The sequence below is a fragment of the Malania oleifera genome, chromosome 9 (assembly GCF_029873635.1).
Source record: "Malania oleifera isolate guangnan ecotype guangnan chromosome 9, ASM2987363v1, whole genome shotgun sequence".
NCBI lineage: Eukaryota > Viridiplantae > Streptophyta > Magnoliopsida > Santalales > Ximeniaceae > Malania > Malania oleifera.
The window spans coordinates 64570240-64584309 of NC_080425.1; the positions used below are offsets into that span (position 1 = coordinate 64570240).

At 34.3% G+C, this 14070-nt stretch overlaps 1 protein-coding gene across 1 annotated transcript; it reads right to left on the reverse strand.

Annotated features, from left to right (window-relative positions):
• Positions 1-12677: 12677 nt before the first annotated feature.
• Positions 12678-13388, reverse strand: LOC131163484 (uncharacterized). Its single transcript, XM_058120081.1, has one exon. It carries the CDS (start codon positions 13386-13388, stop codon positions 12678-12680), a length of 711 nt encoding a protein of 236 aa, XP_057976064.1.
• Positions 13389-14070: the final 682 nt, after the last annotated feature.

Genomic DNA, 14070 nt, shown 5'->3' on the forward strand with positions numbered 1-14070 from the left:
GTTGAGGTCAGCCTTGTGTTAATTGACCTAGTTGTATTAAGTGTCACTCCACCTGTTAAGTGAGTATTAGTGGAATCCTCGAGCTTGCGAGTTAGAGGTAGTGACGTAGGCACAGTTGGCCTAACCCTGATAACATTTCGTGCGTATTTTTTACATTTCCGCAATTTATATTTTTACACGTGTATGTTATAGTTTGAATGAAGCGCATGGTTTAATTTACATTTCTTATATTTATCTGCACATTTATAATTGCATAGAAAGACTTTAAGTTACCAAATTATATTGACTACTGATTTAATTTAGAAAAAAAGTTTAAAATTTCAATTCACCCTTCCTCGTGAGAATACACCAATTCTAATAAGTCTATTCCCCCCCCCCCCTCCCCCTCTAGACTCAACTCTAGGGCCAACAGGATCCTTAATTGTTTTTTCCCTTATTTTCTTTTCATTTTTCTTAAACAAAATCCTTAATTTAAAAAAATTTAAAAGTATAATTGATTTAAAGATAGAAATTAGTGAACGTGTATCATCACATGATATCAAGGCCACTTGATTTTCCAACTCTATCGAGAAATATACATATATACGATTACAAAGACGAACAGTAAACTTATCCAATTAAAAATAATCAGAAGAAAATAAATGGATGCTTTTCACACACGAAAGCAAGTGCATGTGTAGGTTTTTAAGTGGCTGCCAATTAAAATATTATTAATGATTGACTAATTAAGCAAATTTTCACCCAAAGCAATGGTCAAAAATTGGTTATCAACATTGAATCCTGCGGCTTTCCATTTATGCGGCTGTTCAAGATAACGTTCTTAAATGAAAAAGCCATCCCTCATCTCCAAAATATCAAACTTGGCGGGCTTCACTTGTCCTATTATCGCACAAATAATATAAAATAATAAATAAATAAAAATTACCGTCAATACTCATTTTCAAATCAAACATTAGCCACAAAATTCATGTTCGAGTTAGGTCATTTCCCACTTAGTTGCATAGTATTATTAAATTGTAATTATGTATCACGAAATGCAAGTAAAATGAAAATAAATTCATGTTGATTATAGTGCATTATTTTATGTTAAAAATATTAATTTTAAGAATGTGACTAAAGTAGACATACCAAATCCTTATAAAGTGTTGGTATTACAAAATTTTATAGTAATTAAATTTTATATTTACAATATATAGTACCATAACTAGATCAAACAATTTAGGCGAAGCTTTAAGTTCCTATTTTTATAGACTTGCAATATAATTTTTTAATATTAGTTTTTTAATGTTTGGAAATCAATGATATTTTTACTATTTAATCAATATTGATTTGACATTTTAAATCTAATCAGTAATAGATTAGATGGTTGTTTTAAATTAAAGCTTCAAAAAAATATTGTATAGCATAGAAGAAAGTTCTTATTAGGATTAAAAATTTAAATATAGCTAATATTAAGTTATTAAATAATAGTATTGCTTAATAAAAAATTAAAGAGATGGCGTGAATTTGAATGGATAAATGGCGGATTGATTGTGAATTGACCTGCTATCTCAAGTCTCATCGAAAGTAAAAAAATATGATAGAATCATAGAAACTGTAGGATAGAGGAAAGAGGAAAGTGAAAAGACTTATATTAAAAGAAATAGGGAGAGATAAAAAGGGAAGACACTAAGTGTACAAGAAAGTAAGATAAAAAGATATTAAAACATAAGAGGGATAAAAAATTTTGGAGCTTGTTTGGCGCTAGGTTATTGCATGATGTTTGTTGAGTTGGGTTTAACATCCCATTATAATAACCTTACACGTATTTATACTCTTTTGAGAACAAATCTATATTAATTATACAATTACAAGCATAAATTCAAAATAATAAATTCCTATTAATAAAGGAAGTTTATAAAACATTCAAAACCTAATTATAAATTAGGACAATTTCATAACATTAAAAGTTTAAATAATAATAGTTGACATGTTTGCTCAACACTTATCTGCCTTGTCACTTAATGAGGGGTGACTTTTTCCTCATGAGTTAGCCGACCATTATCACCAAATATTTTGCGCAAACTTTGGTTAATGACATATGCGACCATTGCCACTTGATAACTTATATGACCATCATCGTCTGGTGACTTTGTATTATCTATCACCTAGGTGATTAGCGATTTCATCTCTTGGGCACAAAATGTCTCAACTACAACATTTGACTTATACAACTTTTAGATTATTCTCCACTTAGTTACTTTGCTGAAAATAAGCAGATGAAATGGAAAATTACAAAGGATGATCGATTGACGTCTGAAGGTAGTTGTCGCCTGATTTTTTTTAAATGGCTTTTTAATATTTTTCAAAATTTAAACATTTTATTTTTGAAATTTTCTTTCATAATTGAAGACACACACACACACACATGCACACAAACGGTAAGCATGGTAACCAATAATAGAATGAATGTTTTAGGGTGCTAAATCTTTGAATTTAAAAAAAAAAAAAAAAAGATTTAAAGCATTGCCTTCCCTATTCACAAAGGTACACTTGAACCTACTGTTGGAATTGGTGTGATCCCAAGAGGGGGGTGAATTGGGTTTTAAAAACTTTTTTCTTAATTTAAATATTTCACTGATTCACCACAAATCATATTTCATTCATAATAAAAACGTGTATGTAAAATAATTAAACCATGAGTACAGGCATATACGCATGCAGTATATCTCATTTAATTTAAGTGTGTGCATGTAAATAATTTTAACAGTAAATAAACAAGCATACACATACAGAAATTTAAGTGCGGAAATTTTAATAAGACAGAGAAATAGAGAGTGACATCGGATTTGTTATCGAGATTCGGTCAAACCAGCCTACATCCTCGCCTTAGGCATACCTCCCAAGGATTACATTATCCCTCCTCACTTAAACGGGTGGAGCAGAAGCTGTTTATATTCTCTTCTTACGGGGTAAGGAAAATCCCAGCTCAATTATTAGGCTGAACCCAGCTGGTCTCCCATACGGGGCAGAGACTCCTCAATTCAATTTTCGGGCTGAACCGAACCAGTCTCACTTACGAGGCTAAAACTCCCTAGTTGAATTACGGGCTGAACCCAACTGATACAACAAAAATCATTTTAATACATATTAAAACGCTTCTAAATACAAGCATGAATGTACACATTAAAAGTTCAAATACATGCACTCTCTAGTGATATGAGTTATGCTCAGTAGAGTAAGGGTGTTTTTCTAAAAATGATTTTGCACAAAACAAAAATACAAACATTTTATATTCAATGTGCAAATCAAAGTAAGAATATATTTCTCCAATATAATATTTACCATGGAAATATATGGAGAAATATCAAAGTAAACTCCCAAAATGATTTTTAAAGTAAAAATGAAATGAGAGAGTTAATGCCTTGAATGAAAAACAAAATGCCTATAAAAATTACTCTCTTGTAAAAATGATTTACAAATAAATGAAAGAAAGTTTTGGAGAGTAAAAGATTTGCCCCAAGAAAAGAGTTTTTGCAATAAAAAATAAGTTGAGGGAACTTTGATTAACAAGAGGTTAAAAATATTTGAGAGAAAATATTTGCTAATTAAAGTTACTAATCAAAGCAAATGAGGGGGTATTTATAGTTTTTCAACAAAATATGATCGTTGGGGACAAATTAGGAATTTTTAAAATATTTTAATTGAGTTTTAACTCTAATTACCTCGGTAAAAAATTGGTAACCTGAGAGGTTCGGTCGCTCGATCCTTAGGGACGGTCATCCGAACAGATATAGATAGAAAAGATACTTTTTCAAGTTCGGGTGGCTAGGTCAAGGCGATTTTCCAAACGCTTGAGATTTGGTCGCCCGGTGAACGGTTTGGTTTGCCGAACTTCATAATTTGGCCGCCCAGGGTGATTTTACACTACAAGTTCGGGCACCCGAGGACAGTAAAAAAAAGTGACTTTAGGAGTTCGGTCACCCGGTAACGTTTAGTTCAAATTTGGGACGGTTGCCCAAGCCTTAGTCAATGAATCGACCTCCAGCTAGTTTGGTTACCCGAACTTTTTAACTTTCAAAGTTCGGTCGCTCGAGGCCCGATTTTTAACCTTAAATCATTTAAACTTTTTGTATGATTTTGACTTTTATGAAAATGTTTGTCTTCCAAATTTTTAGGTCTCTTAAGGTCAATCCAAGGTCAACTGAGTTAACCCAAAAAATCTGACATCGGTCGACTAAACCCTAAGGTCAGTCTACGGTCCTGTAATGCCCCAACCTGGGTCTACCAAGGAGCACTGCGTCTCTCCTCCTCCACCTAGATACAACAAGGGTAGGCCTTATCAGACTAATGACTGGTTCCACAGACCAACACGTGTCATTTTTAGTGTGTTTTGTCCTCACTCACACACTTCCTCAGAAAACTTCCTAGAAGGTCACCCATCCTAAGATTACTCCAAGTCAAGCACGCTTAACGGTAGAGTTCTTATGGGAAGACTCCTGAAAAAAAAAAAAAAAAAAGGTGCATCTTGTTGATATGGGTAGTAACATCTAATCCTTTTAAACCTTTCTTCCACAAGGTGTCACAGTGTTAGCCTAGGGTTTAAAGTTGGTCTATACAAGTATTCTTGCGCTTTGAACAATTTTCAACCGTTGGATCATGTAATTAAAAAATTTCAGTCTATTTCTGCACTAAAGCGCCATTCTCTGCCATGAATTCATCGACGAATGTCCGTACAAGTTGACAAATTTCCTTTAGTCGCTCATTGACGAGAACAGGGGATTCGTTGACGATTGGGTTGTCTATGATTGTAATGGTCTCAGTATTTTCACATCGAGAAGACTAAGAATTAGTCAACAAGTGGCCTTCATGCAATCATCGACGAGACTGGGGGAATCGTCAACGAGCTGCCTATTATTCAGCCTGATCCAACCTAGGTCAATACATATGAATAGACTTGGAAAAATGGATAAAAATCCATTAATCTGATCTGCATCTGACCCGTTTTAACCGACTTATAATCATCCGCTTGATAAGTGAGTCAAATATGGTTTTCCATTTTCATATCCGCCTTCTTAGTGGGTCGGGTCGGTTTTATCCGGCGAATATTCGCCAAACCGCTTAAAATTTCATTACTAATTCACCTATAATAGTCCAACTACCCACAGCCCACTACCCAAGTGTGGAGAGCCTAGTGCAGCAATGCACACATGGCCCACACTACACAGACAGCCCAGTAGCCCACACGGCCACAGGCCCACTGCCCACAGTCTATCAGTCCCTCCCTCCCACTCCCAAGTTAGCCCAGTCCCAAATCTCAAATCCTATTAGGGTTTCATTAATTCAAAGTTCAAACTTTCAATTCTAGCTGCGCAGCCGCATCCTACGACTATGACGATTCCCAATGCCACTGCCATAGCCGACTGCCACCCATGGCCACGAGCCACGATTCCCTCACGGCCTTGCCCAGTCACTCGCCCATTCGGCCCTTGCCAGCTATCATGAAATTGCTGGTATTTTCCTCCACGCAATAGCGATTTATTTAGTTTGCTCACTGCCCTATTACCTTCCCAATTCTTGCCGCCTTTCCAAAATAATTTCCAATCTCCTTTCTACAAGTGAAAATCCAAATATCTGCAGCAGCGGTGCTTCTTTCCAAACTTTTTGTTCGATCTCTAAACCCTTGCTTTCAAGCCCTCTATAGGTATTTTCTCCTCTTACTCTCCTCCTTCAGTTTGTAGAGTTTAATGAATGTCACTGTTTTGATTTTGATTTTTTCTTAGGATGAGGCGTGGGCGAGCTATTGATAAGCTGCAACATATGGAAGGTTGTAGAATTTTGATTGGATACTCATTACAGAGTATACACCCAGCAAAACCCTCACCACACACCTATTCATCCTTTCCATTTTTCTTACTTAATCCCTCCTTAAAAGAATTGCAAATTGCAAGTAATTTTCATTATTAATACTTTTTTCCTTCTTCTTCTTATGTCTAATACGATCTATTTTCATTTGGATGATTTAAATAAATCTTTCAAACTCGTGGTCTATCTTTATTTGGCTGATTAATTTAATTAAATCTTCAAACTTATCTTGATGTTTAAACACCAGAGGGTTTGCCTCTTATGACTTAATTTTATTTCAACTGGCGGTAATCATCTACTCTATATTTCTAATTTATAAAAGGACAAGTTTTTGTGTGAAGTGCACAAATGCATGGTGGTGGAGTCAAAAAGAAAGTGCGTGATAACCTCAGTGGGATTAATCTAAATTATAATAATTAATTGTTTTTATTGGAAAACCATTCTTAGTAGCTATTTTACTAGAAATATGAAAGTTAAGTGCAATAAGTCCGAAATATTGTTGGTGATATGCATGAGATGCTATATGAGGTCTTTCAAATGCATAGGCACAATTAGAATGAATTTGAAGGCTCACCTAGAGAAGAGACTACTAGTCGAAAACCTACACGGGGCCTAATGAGGATGTCAAAAAGTTTTATGAGTTGCTAAAGGATCTAGATAAAACTTTGTGTACTAGTGGATTGAACCTAGGCACTTAAAATGATAGGAACAACATCCAATTTGACTAGCAATTCAATTTAGATTTTAGAGAGACTCGCACAAATCACACAATTTGAGTTTCTATTTTGAGTTGGATTGGGACTAATTTATTATGTTTTAATGCTTACAATTTTACTTACGTGAATAAGGAGTTGTTAGTTAGTATAAACGATCAAATGATTAAAATAATTACTAGAAAAGTTAATATACAAACTAATCGCAAGTTGTCGTATACAATTTAAATTATTATGACACAAAATAAATTATTAAAAAAATTATATTTGAGAATGGCGGATTATCCGGCCATCCGCCATGAATTATCCGACCCGAAACCACCTAATCCGCCATTTAAATGAGTTTAATATGGATTATGATTTCTTCACCCGATAATCCACCTTATCTGCCACGAATTAGCCGACCCAATCCACTTTGCCAGGTCTACATATGAATATGTCATGAAAAACATGCATCCTAAGGTCAATCTATATGTCATTTTGAGCTTCGCATCAAATCTTATGAGTTATGCAAATACAATCAAACCTAATGCGAATTATAACTAACAATTTAGATTGCCTTTATCCTTTTGCTCTTTGGCTTCCATGGATTGAGTCAAGTGGTATGTGCTTCGTGTTCCTTATGGCTTCCATAGCGTATTTACCATCCATGCATGTTAAGTCATGATCCTATTTAAAATTTCATTCCACAGACAAAATACCAAGTGATTGGTCATTATCAAAACAAGATTAGACTCATAAAGTTAACAACATTGATGATGTGCGCTAAGATAATTTTGGGGTGAAGATGACATTAAATGATAAGGAGGACTCGCTTCAATGGCTATAAGATCTATCTACCTCTGCAAGATGATAAGAGATCTAGATTAGCCCTATTTTATGTTGTATTTCTCTAACTATGCCCCAAGCATGGACTAAATTTAGGTAAACCTAAATAAAACCTAATCTTCACTTTAAATCAATTTCCATCCTAGCCTAGTCAATGTTTCCTATGCATTTTGTAGACACCCTATTTTTTTCGGGCCCGATATATGAAAATTTAGGCATTCTTATTGTTCATACAAATACCAAAGGGAGTCCAGAATAGTGAATTCCAGGGAAATACATCAAAGAAATACCATGGAATACAAGAAAAATACAAAAGGGAATATGTTGGAATATTCAATTAAATTGAATGATTTATCTATCAAAATTGAATGATTTGCAATGAAGAAGGATGATTTGTTTCCTAATTCAATTATGTTGCTTGATATTTACATGGAAAGAAATTAATAGGACACATCTAGTTAAGGAGGAGGAGGAGGAGTAGAAGAAGAAGAAGAAGAAGAAGAAGAAGAAGAAGAATAAGGAGAAGAGTCGAAGACATTTACCTGAGTGAGAAAGGAAGTACTGGCAGGGGTGCTCAATTAGGGAGCAATGGCCAAAGGGTGCACAAGGAGATAAGAAGAAGGTGTTCGAAGACATTCACGTGAGAGAGGAAGGAAGTGTTGACAGTCACCTGAGAGAAGAAGGAAGTGTTGGCATGGGTGCATGATTTGGGAGAAATGGCCAAAGGGTGCACAATAAGAAAGGCGCTCAGGAAGTGTTGGTCAAAGGCTAGCTGCGCACGTGAGTTAAGTGCCACGAAATGCTGGAGAAGGAGAGGCAGCTAGCTTGCACGGCAGCACGATTAGGGATTTGTGGGAGGCTGAAGGATGCGGAATTTACTTGCATGGCAGCACAATTAGGGACTTGTGGGAGAGGGTGCATGATTAGGGATTTGTTTGAGAGAGAGAGAGAGAGAGAGAGAGAGAGAGAGAGAGAGAGAGAGAGAGAGAGAGAGAGAGAGAGAGAGAGAGATAGAGAGAGAGAGAGAGAGAGAGAGAGGAATTTCTATTATACTGCAGAGAGGTTGGTTTAGTTGAGCAGAAACATACGTAGAGTGCCAAATGAAAATTTTGCTAGGGGCAAAAAAATTGAACGCCCCTAATATTTGTCCCAAAGTTCCCTTATTTCAAATTTGGAGACAATGAAGACTGCCTCTACTAAAGTGACATGATAGACCTATTTGTTTTTTAGTGAATAAGATTATTTCTTTTAGTTCAAATCAATTTCTCACAAGACACACACCAATCGTATTTTATTTCATATAAGTATGCTTTGATTTTAAATATCGCAATCCTACTCAAGCTTAAATTTAATAGTAGTCTCTATATCCACAGATTTCACCTAAAAAAATGCTCATCCTCTCAGATATTCCAATTGGTTCTAAATATGCATCAAGCTAAGCCTAATTGTCTAAAAAACTAAACACACATGCCCAGATCAAAGAAAGATTCGAGCATTGAAATAATAAATTGACATGAAAGGGCCAACATACATGGTTGAAGAAATGCTTGAAGCTCTTTTCCGGCCCTTTTTTAACTTGTCTTGAGTTCTAATTCATAGTATTTAGTTCTTTGTGTTTTTGAACTCTACTCTCAGCTCTTCTGCTAAATTTCTTCCTTTCACCAAGGCACCCTTAAAGATGTTACAGCTCCCTTTTCTAATGTGTGCATTTCCCTTCTTATTGCATTTGTTCCTTTTGAATGCTTTCCATTCCTCTTTTCTTTTTTTCTTTTTTTTTGCTCTCTCTTCTTTCGAACTCATGCTGGACCTCACCTCTGGCGGGCACACTCTTTAATATACCCAATGTGACTCTTCCCTCTTTTCCTTTTTTTACCCCTCTCTTTTGCACTGAGCTCTTCTTATATTTAGCCCCTCTCCCTTGAATATGATTTACTCCTGTTACCCTTTACACGAGAGAAATTATACAAGGACTTTCGCTCCACGTGTTTATGTCTCTGTTTCTTAAATTATACACATGAAAAATAGATTCCCCTCTTTACATGTCTAATATTAATAAATATAGGACCAAATTTTTCATGTCTAATATCTATTATACAAACACATGGAGGGGAAGTCCACCATGTAATATCCCTATGAACAAATGGTTAGAGTAATCTCCTATTTACAACTTATTTTATACTTACTCAACAAAATATATTTGCTAGCGGATTAGCTGGGTGCCATGTGGCTTGGGACGTAGGGAGGAATATGCAGTTGTTGAGTGGGGACTCCAAGGGTGACCTATAGTTGAGCATAGGTAACGAAAGAAAGAAAGAAAAAAAGTTGCATGTGTTGTTCTTTGGCTGCGTATGAGATTGGGGTGTGAGAGATTGTGCATGTGAAAGAAACTATGGCACAGGTGCAAAAGGGGTGGGAGTGTCCGAGGGGTAAGGGATGGGTTCAATGAAAATTGGGGTTTTATTTATTTTTTGTTTGAAAAATTAAAGGTCCAATTAAATTTGAGTTGAAACATTAAAGTTCGACTTGGGCTTTAATTGAAACAACCGGGTTGGGTTTGACGGAATTGGGGTGCACCTGATTTCGTTATATGATGCTCAAATAAAATTGGGTGTCTAAATTATCAATGATGTTATTAAGGTAATCGGTGAGTAAAAAAATGTTAAATCTTAAAAATTTTATCAATAGTTAATTTTTAAATATTATTAATCTTAAATAATAAATAACTTTTAAAATTAAAATATTATCGAACACTTAGGGAGAAACTAAAATTTTAACATTTACAAGTTATTAAGGATTACGGAGTACTTAAAATTACCAAAACACCAATTATAACCTCTAAAAAGTTGCAAATTGTTATAAAATATGCTAGAAAAATAAATAAAGATGAGACAGAAATTTACGTGGTTGGGCTATGCCTACTCCATGGGCGGACGGGATCAAAAACTTCACTATCTCAGGCGGAATTACAAAATAATTTAGAACTGGCCTTGTACAAAATATCGGAACCGACCTTGTATAAGATATCTCTCTTCTCTTTATCTATCCTCTTCTTTCTATATGCCTGCTTACTTCAAACATGCAAATGCGTATACAAGCATGCAAATGCGTATACAAGCATGCAAATATGTGTGTTTCAAATGAGAAGGGGAGGGTACCCTTATATAAGGCAATAAGGATAACTAAACATTTATTGGAGTGAAAAACGAAGGGGTGGAAGATGGGGTGACATACATATTTTTCATAACACTCCCCCTTGGATGTCACTCATATATTAACTCCTTTTACTGAGATCTTTAAGATGTATCATTCCAATGAGATAAACCAATTTCTTGAATGTTGTAGTAGGAAAAGTTTTGGTGAACAAATTTGCTAGATTATCACTTGATCGCATCTAGTGAACATCTACATCATCATTCTTCTAGAGTTCATGAGTATAAAAGAATTTTGGAGAGTTATGTTTTATTATGTGACCGTTTATGTATCCTCCTCTTGTCGCGGCGTCCCGGGAGCGCGTGTGCCCTGGGCGGCGAAATCAAAATCAATTTTAATTTTTAAGGAAAATATGGAATGTCGGAGTCGCCACTAACCTTTAGTGCGGTTAGAACACATGATTACTACCCCGTTAGGGGTAGAATCGGTCTACCTTGCCAGAGTTAGGGTCGGGAGTTCGGTTACGCGAGGGGAAGGTACGAGCACCCCCTACGCGCCCGTTCTTATGAACGGTACCTAATTAATTTGAAATTATCCCTAAGTTAATCTAATAAGTCTTTAAATTACTCTTTTTTTATGAATTTACAAATACATGTGAAAAATAAATAAATAAATAAAGATAATATATATACGTATATATATTCCCTCAGAGCTTAGGGTACGTAATGCTCGAAGGCTCATACCCCTGCAATAAAATCATAGGGATATACCCACACAAAAATACTTACTAAAATAATACCAAAATATTAGAAATAATAGATATCTCGATACAAAATATAAACATAGGGTATAGTTGAGAATTCCATAAATATGTGAAAGTAATATCCCTAACATATTATAATAATAATATATTACCTGTAATAATAATACTACTATAATAATAACACGTATATATCTCATAATATTAATAACACATAAATACCAATATGATATTATAATACCACTTTAATATATATATATATATATATATATATATATATATATATATATATATATATACATCATAACACGTAAATATAAATACTACTAGACTAATAATACATATATATCATAATTTCACTAACTATACAATATGATAATAATATATCTTAACAAATACATGCAAAAACCCTAACTATAAATAATCAAAATTTTAACATAATTCTAATAAAACCCTGTTAATATTGACAATAAAGGAAACATGACAATAAATCAAACCCTAAAAGTTAAATATAAACAAACATAAAAACAAATAAGACCAAATTATGGCATTTATACAAATCTAAAAATAAATATACAATGATATGGAAATAATCAAACCCTAAAAAAAATTCAACATGCAATAAAATGGAAATAAATCAAAAATCCTAAAAATATGTACTAATAATTTGGAAACATAACAAACCCTAAAGTTAAAATGTGATAATAATATGGAAACACTCATAACCCTAAAATTAATAAACGATCTATATAGAGGCAATCAAATCCTAAAAATATTAATAACATGCTAATTATAATAACGATGATAATAACAATAATAAAAAATATGCTTGTATTTATACATAAACAATATACTTAATACTACCAATAATGTACAAATAATGTAATATTTACACTAACACGATTCATCTAATAGTTATACTAATAAATTAACAATGATATAACCAATACTAGTATACAAACCAATAATAATATTAACAATGCCAATAATAACATTATTACTTTTAGTACTATACAAACAATATAATATTATTACTAACATAATAATAATATTGTTAAATAATAATATCATAACATTACTGTTTACAAATAATACCATAATATTGCTAATAATCATATACAGGGAATAATAATATTAATATGATCAATATAAAAGAATATATATATATATATATATATATATATATATATATATATATATATACCTATTAACACTAACAGTAATATATATATATGTATATATGTGCATAATATAAAAGAAAATATATATATATATATATACATATTAACACTAACAGTAATATATATGTATATTTATGTGTGCTGTGTGTACAACAGTGTGCGTGAGTGTGTGCAGAGAGCAAGGAGACTCACAAGGGCGGCTCACGGCTGGGCGGTCGTGAGGGGTGACCGGAAAGAGGGTGGCCGGAGCTCGTGGGTGTTGAGGCGATGATGACGGAAACGGCGAGTGATGGAGGGCATTGTCGACGGCGCCGGTTGCTGGAACAGGGGCTGGCTGAGGAGTTGCCGGACGGAGGCGGTACTTGCAGTGGCGACAGCGAGTGGAGAGTTGCAGAGGGTCTCCGAGGATTCTTCTGGTGTGGCTATAGTAGCAGGGCCGCTTGGATGGATGACCGGAGCACTGCAGACGGTGACAGTGGCCGGCGAACTTGAGATGGTAACGGCGTACGAGGAGGTTGCTGGGCACGGGCTGGACGTGGGTGGAGCAGGCGGTGACGGGAGCTGTGGTGAGCAGGGAATGGTCGTGAGATAGGAGCAGGGGACTGTGGTGCTGGCCGTCGAGTGGGAGGGTGGCCGGAGATGGAGGTTGGCAGCGGGGGTGCCCGCGGTGATGATGGCCTCTCGGCTGGATCGTGAGTGAGGGAGAGAAGCGTGAGGGCGATGGGAGAATGAGGGAGGTGCTGTAATTTGGGAGGCGCTGCGGGTAAGAAGAAGAAGATGGAGAAGGAGGCTCGGAACGGAGAGGCGTGGCGGTTGTGCATGAGAGAGTTGCTGGCTAGGTTTTTTTCTTTTGGTTTCCTTGGCCTTCTGTGCGCTGCCCGTGCCCCACTTTGGCCGTCCCCTCTTTGCCATTATATAAAAAAAATCTCAAAAACCCTAAAACAACTTCCCTTTTTTTATTTTCTTTTTCTTTTTCTTTTTTTTTATTCTTTTATTCTTATGGTAATAATGAAAAAGGAAATAAAAATAATAATAATAATTATCATAATAATATAAGTATCCATAAGATAATAATAATAAAAATAATACTACTATTAATAGTAAATAATAATAAATAATTATGGTAAGAATAAAAATAATAAAGATATTATCAGTAAAATAATAATAATAATAATAATAATAATAATAATAATATATAATAATAATAATAATAATAATTAAAATAATAATAAAAATAAATAATAATAATAAATAATAATAATAATAATAAAATACTAATAATAATAATAAAATAATAATAAAAAGGGAACCCCTTGTTCTATTTGGCTAGGGCAAAAATAGGGTGTCTACACCTCTTAGTTGAGTTATACATGCAGTGTTGCCTTCATATAAAACTATTGGAATATCCTTGATTGATTGAAGACCACAATTTTATTAGATATGATAAATCATTGATCTAAGTCACATGCATTCTCTACTAGCTTCATGGATAGCTATTATTTTAGAATGATTGGAAGATGTTGTTGTAATCGTATGCTATATTGATTTCAAAGATATAACAGTTTTTTCGTAAAGAAATACATATCTAGTTTGA

Coding starts and splice junctions, on each gene's coding strand:
- LOC131163484 (XM_058120081.1), bottom strand. CDS start 13,388: ATGGCAAAGAGGGGACGGCCAAAGTGGGGCACGGGCAGCGCACAGAAG.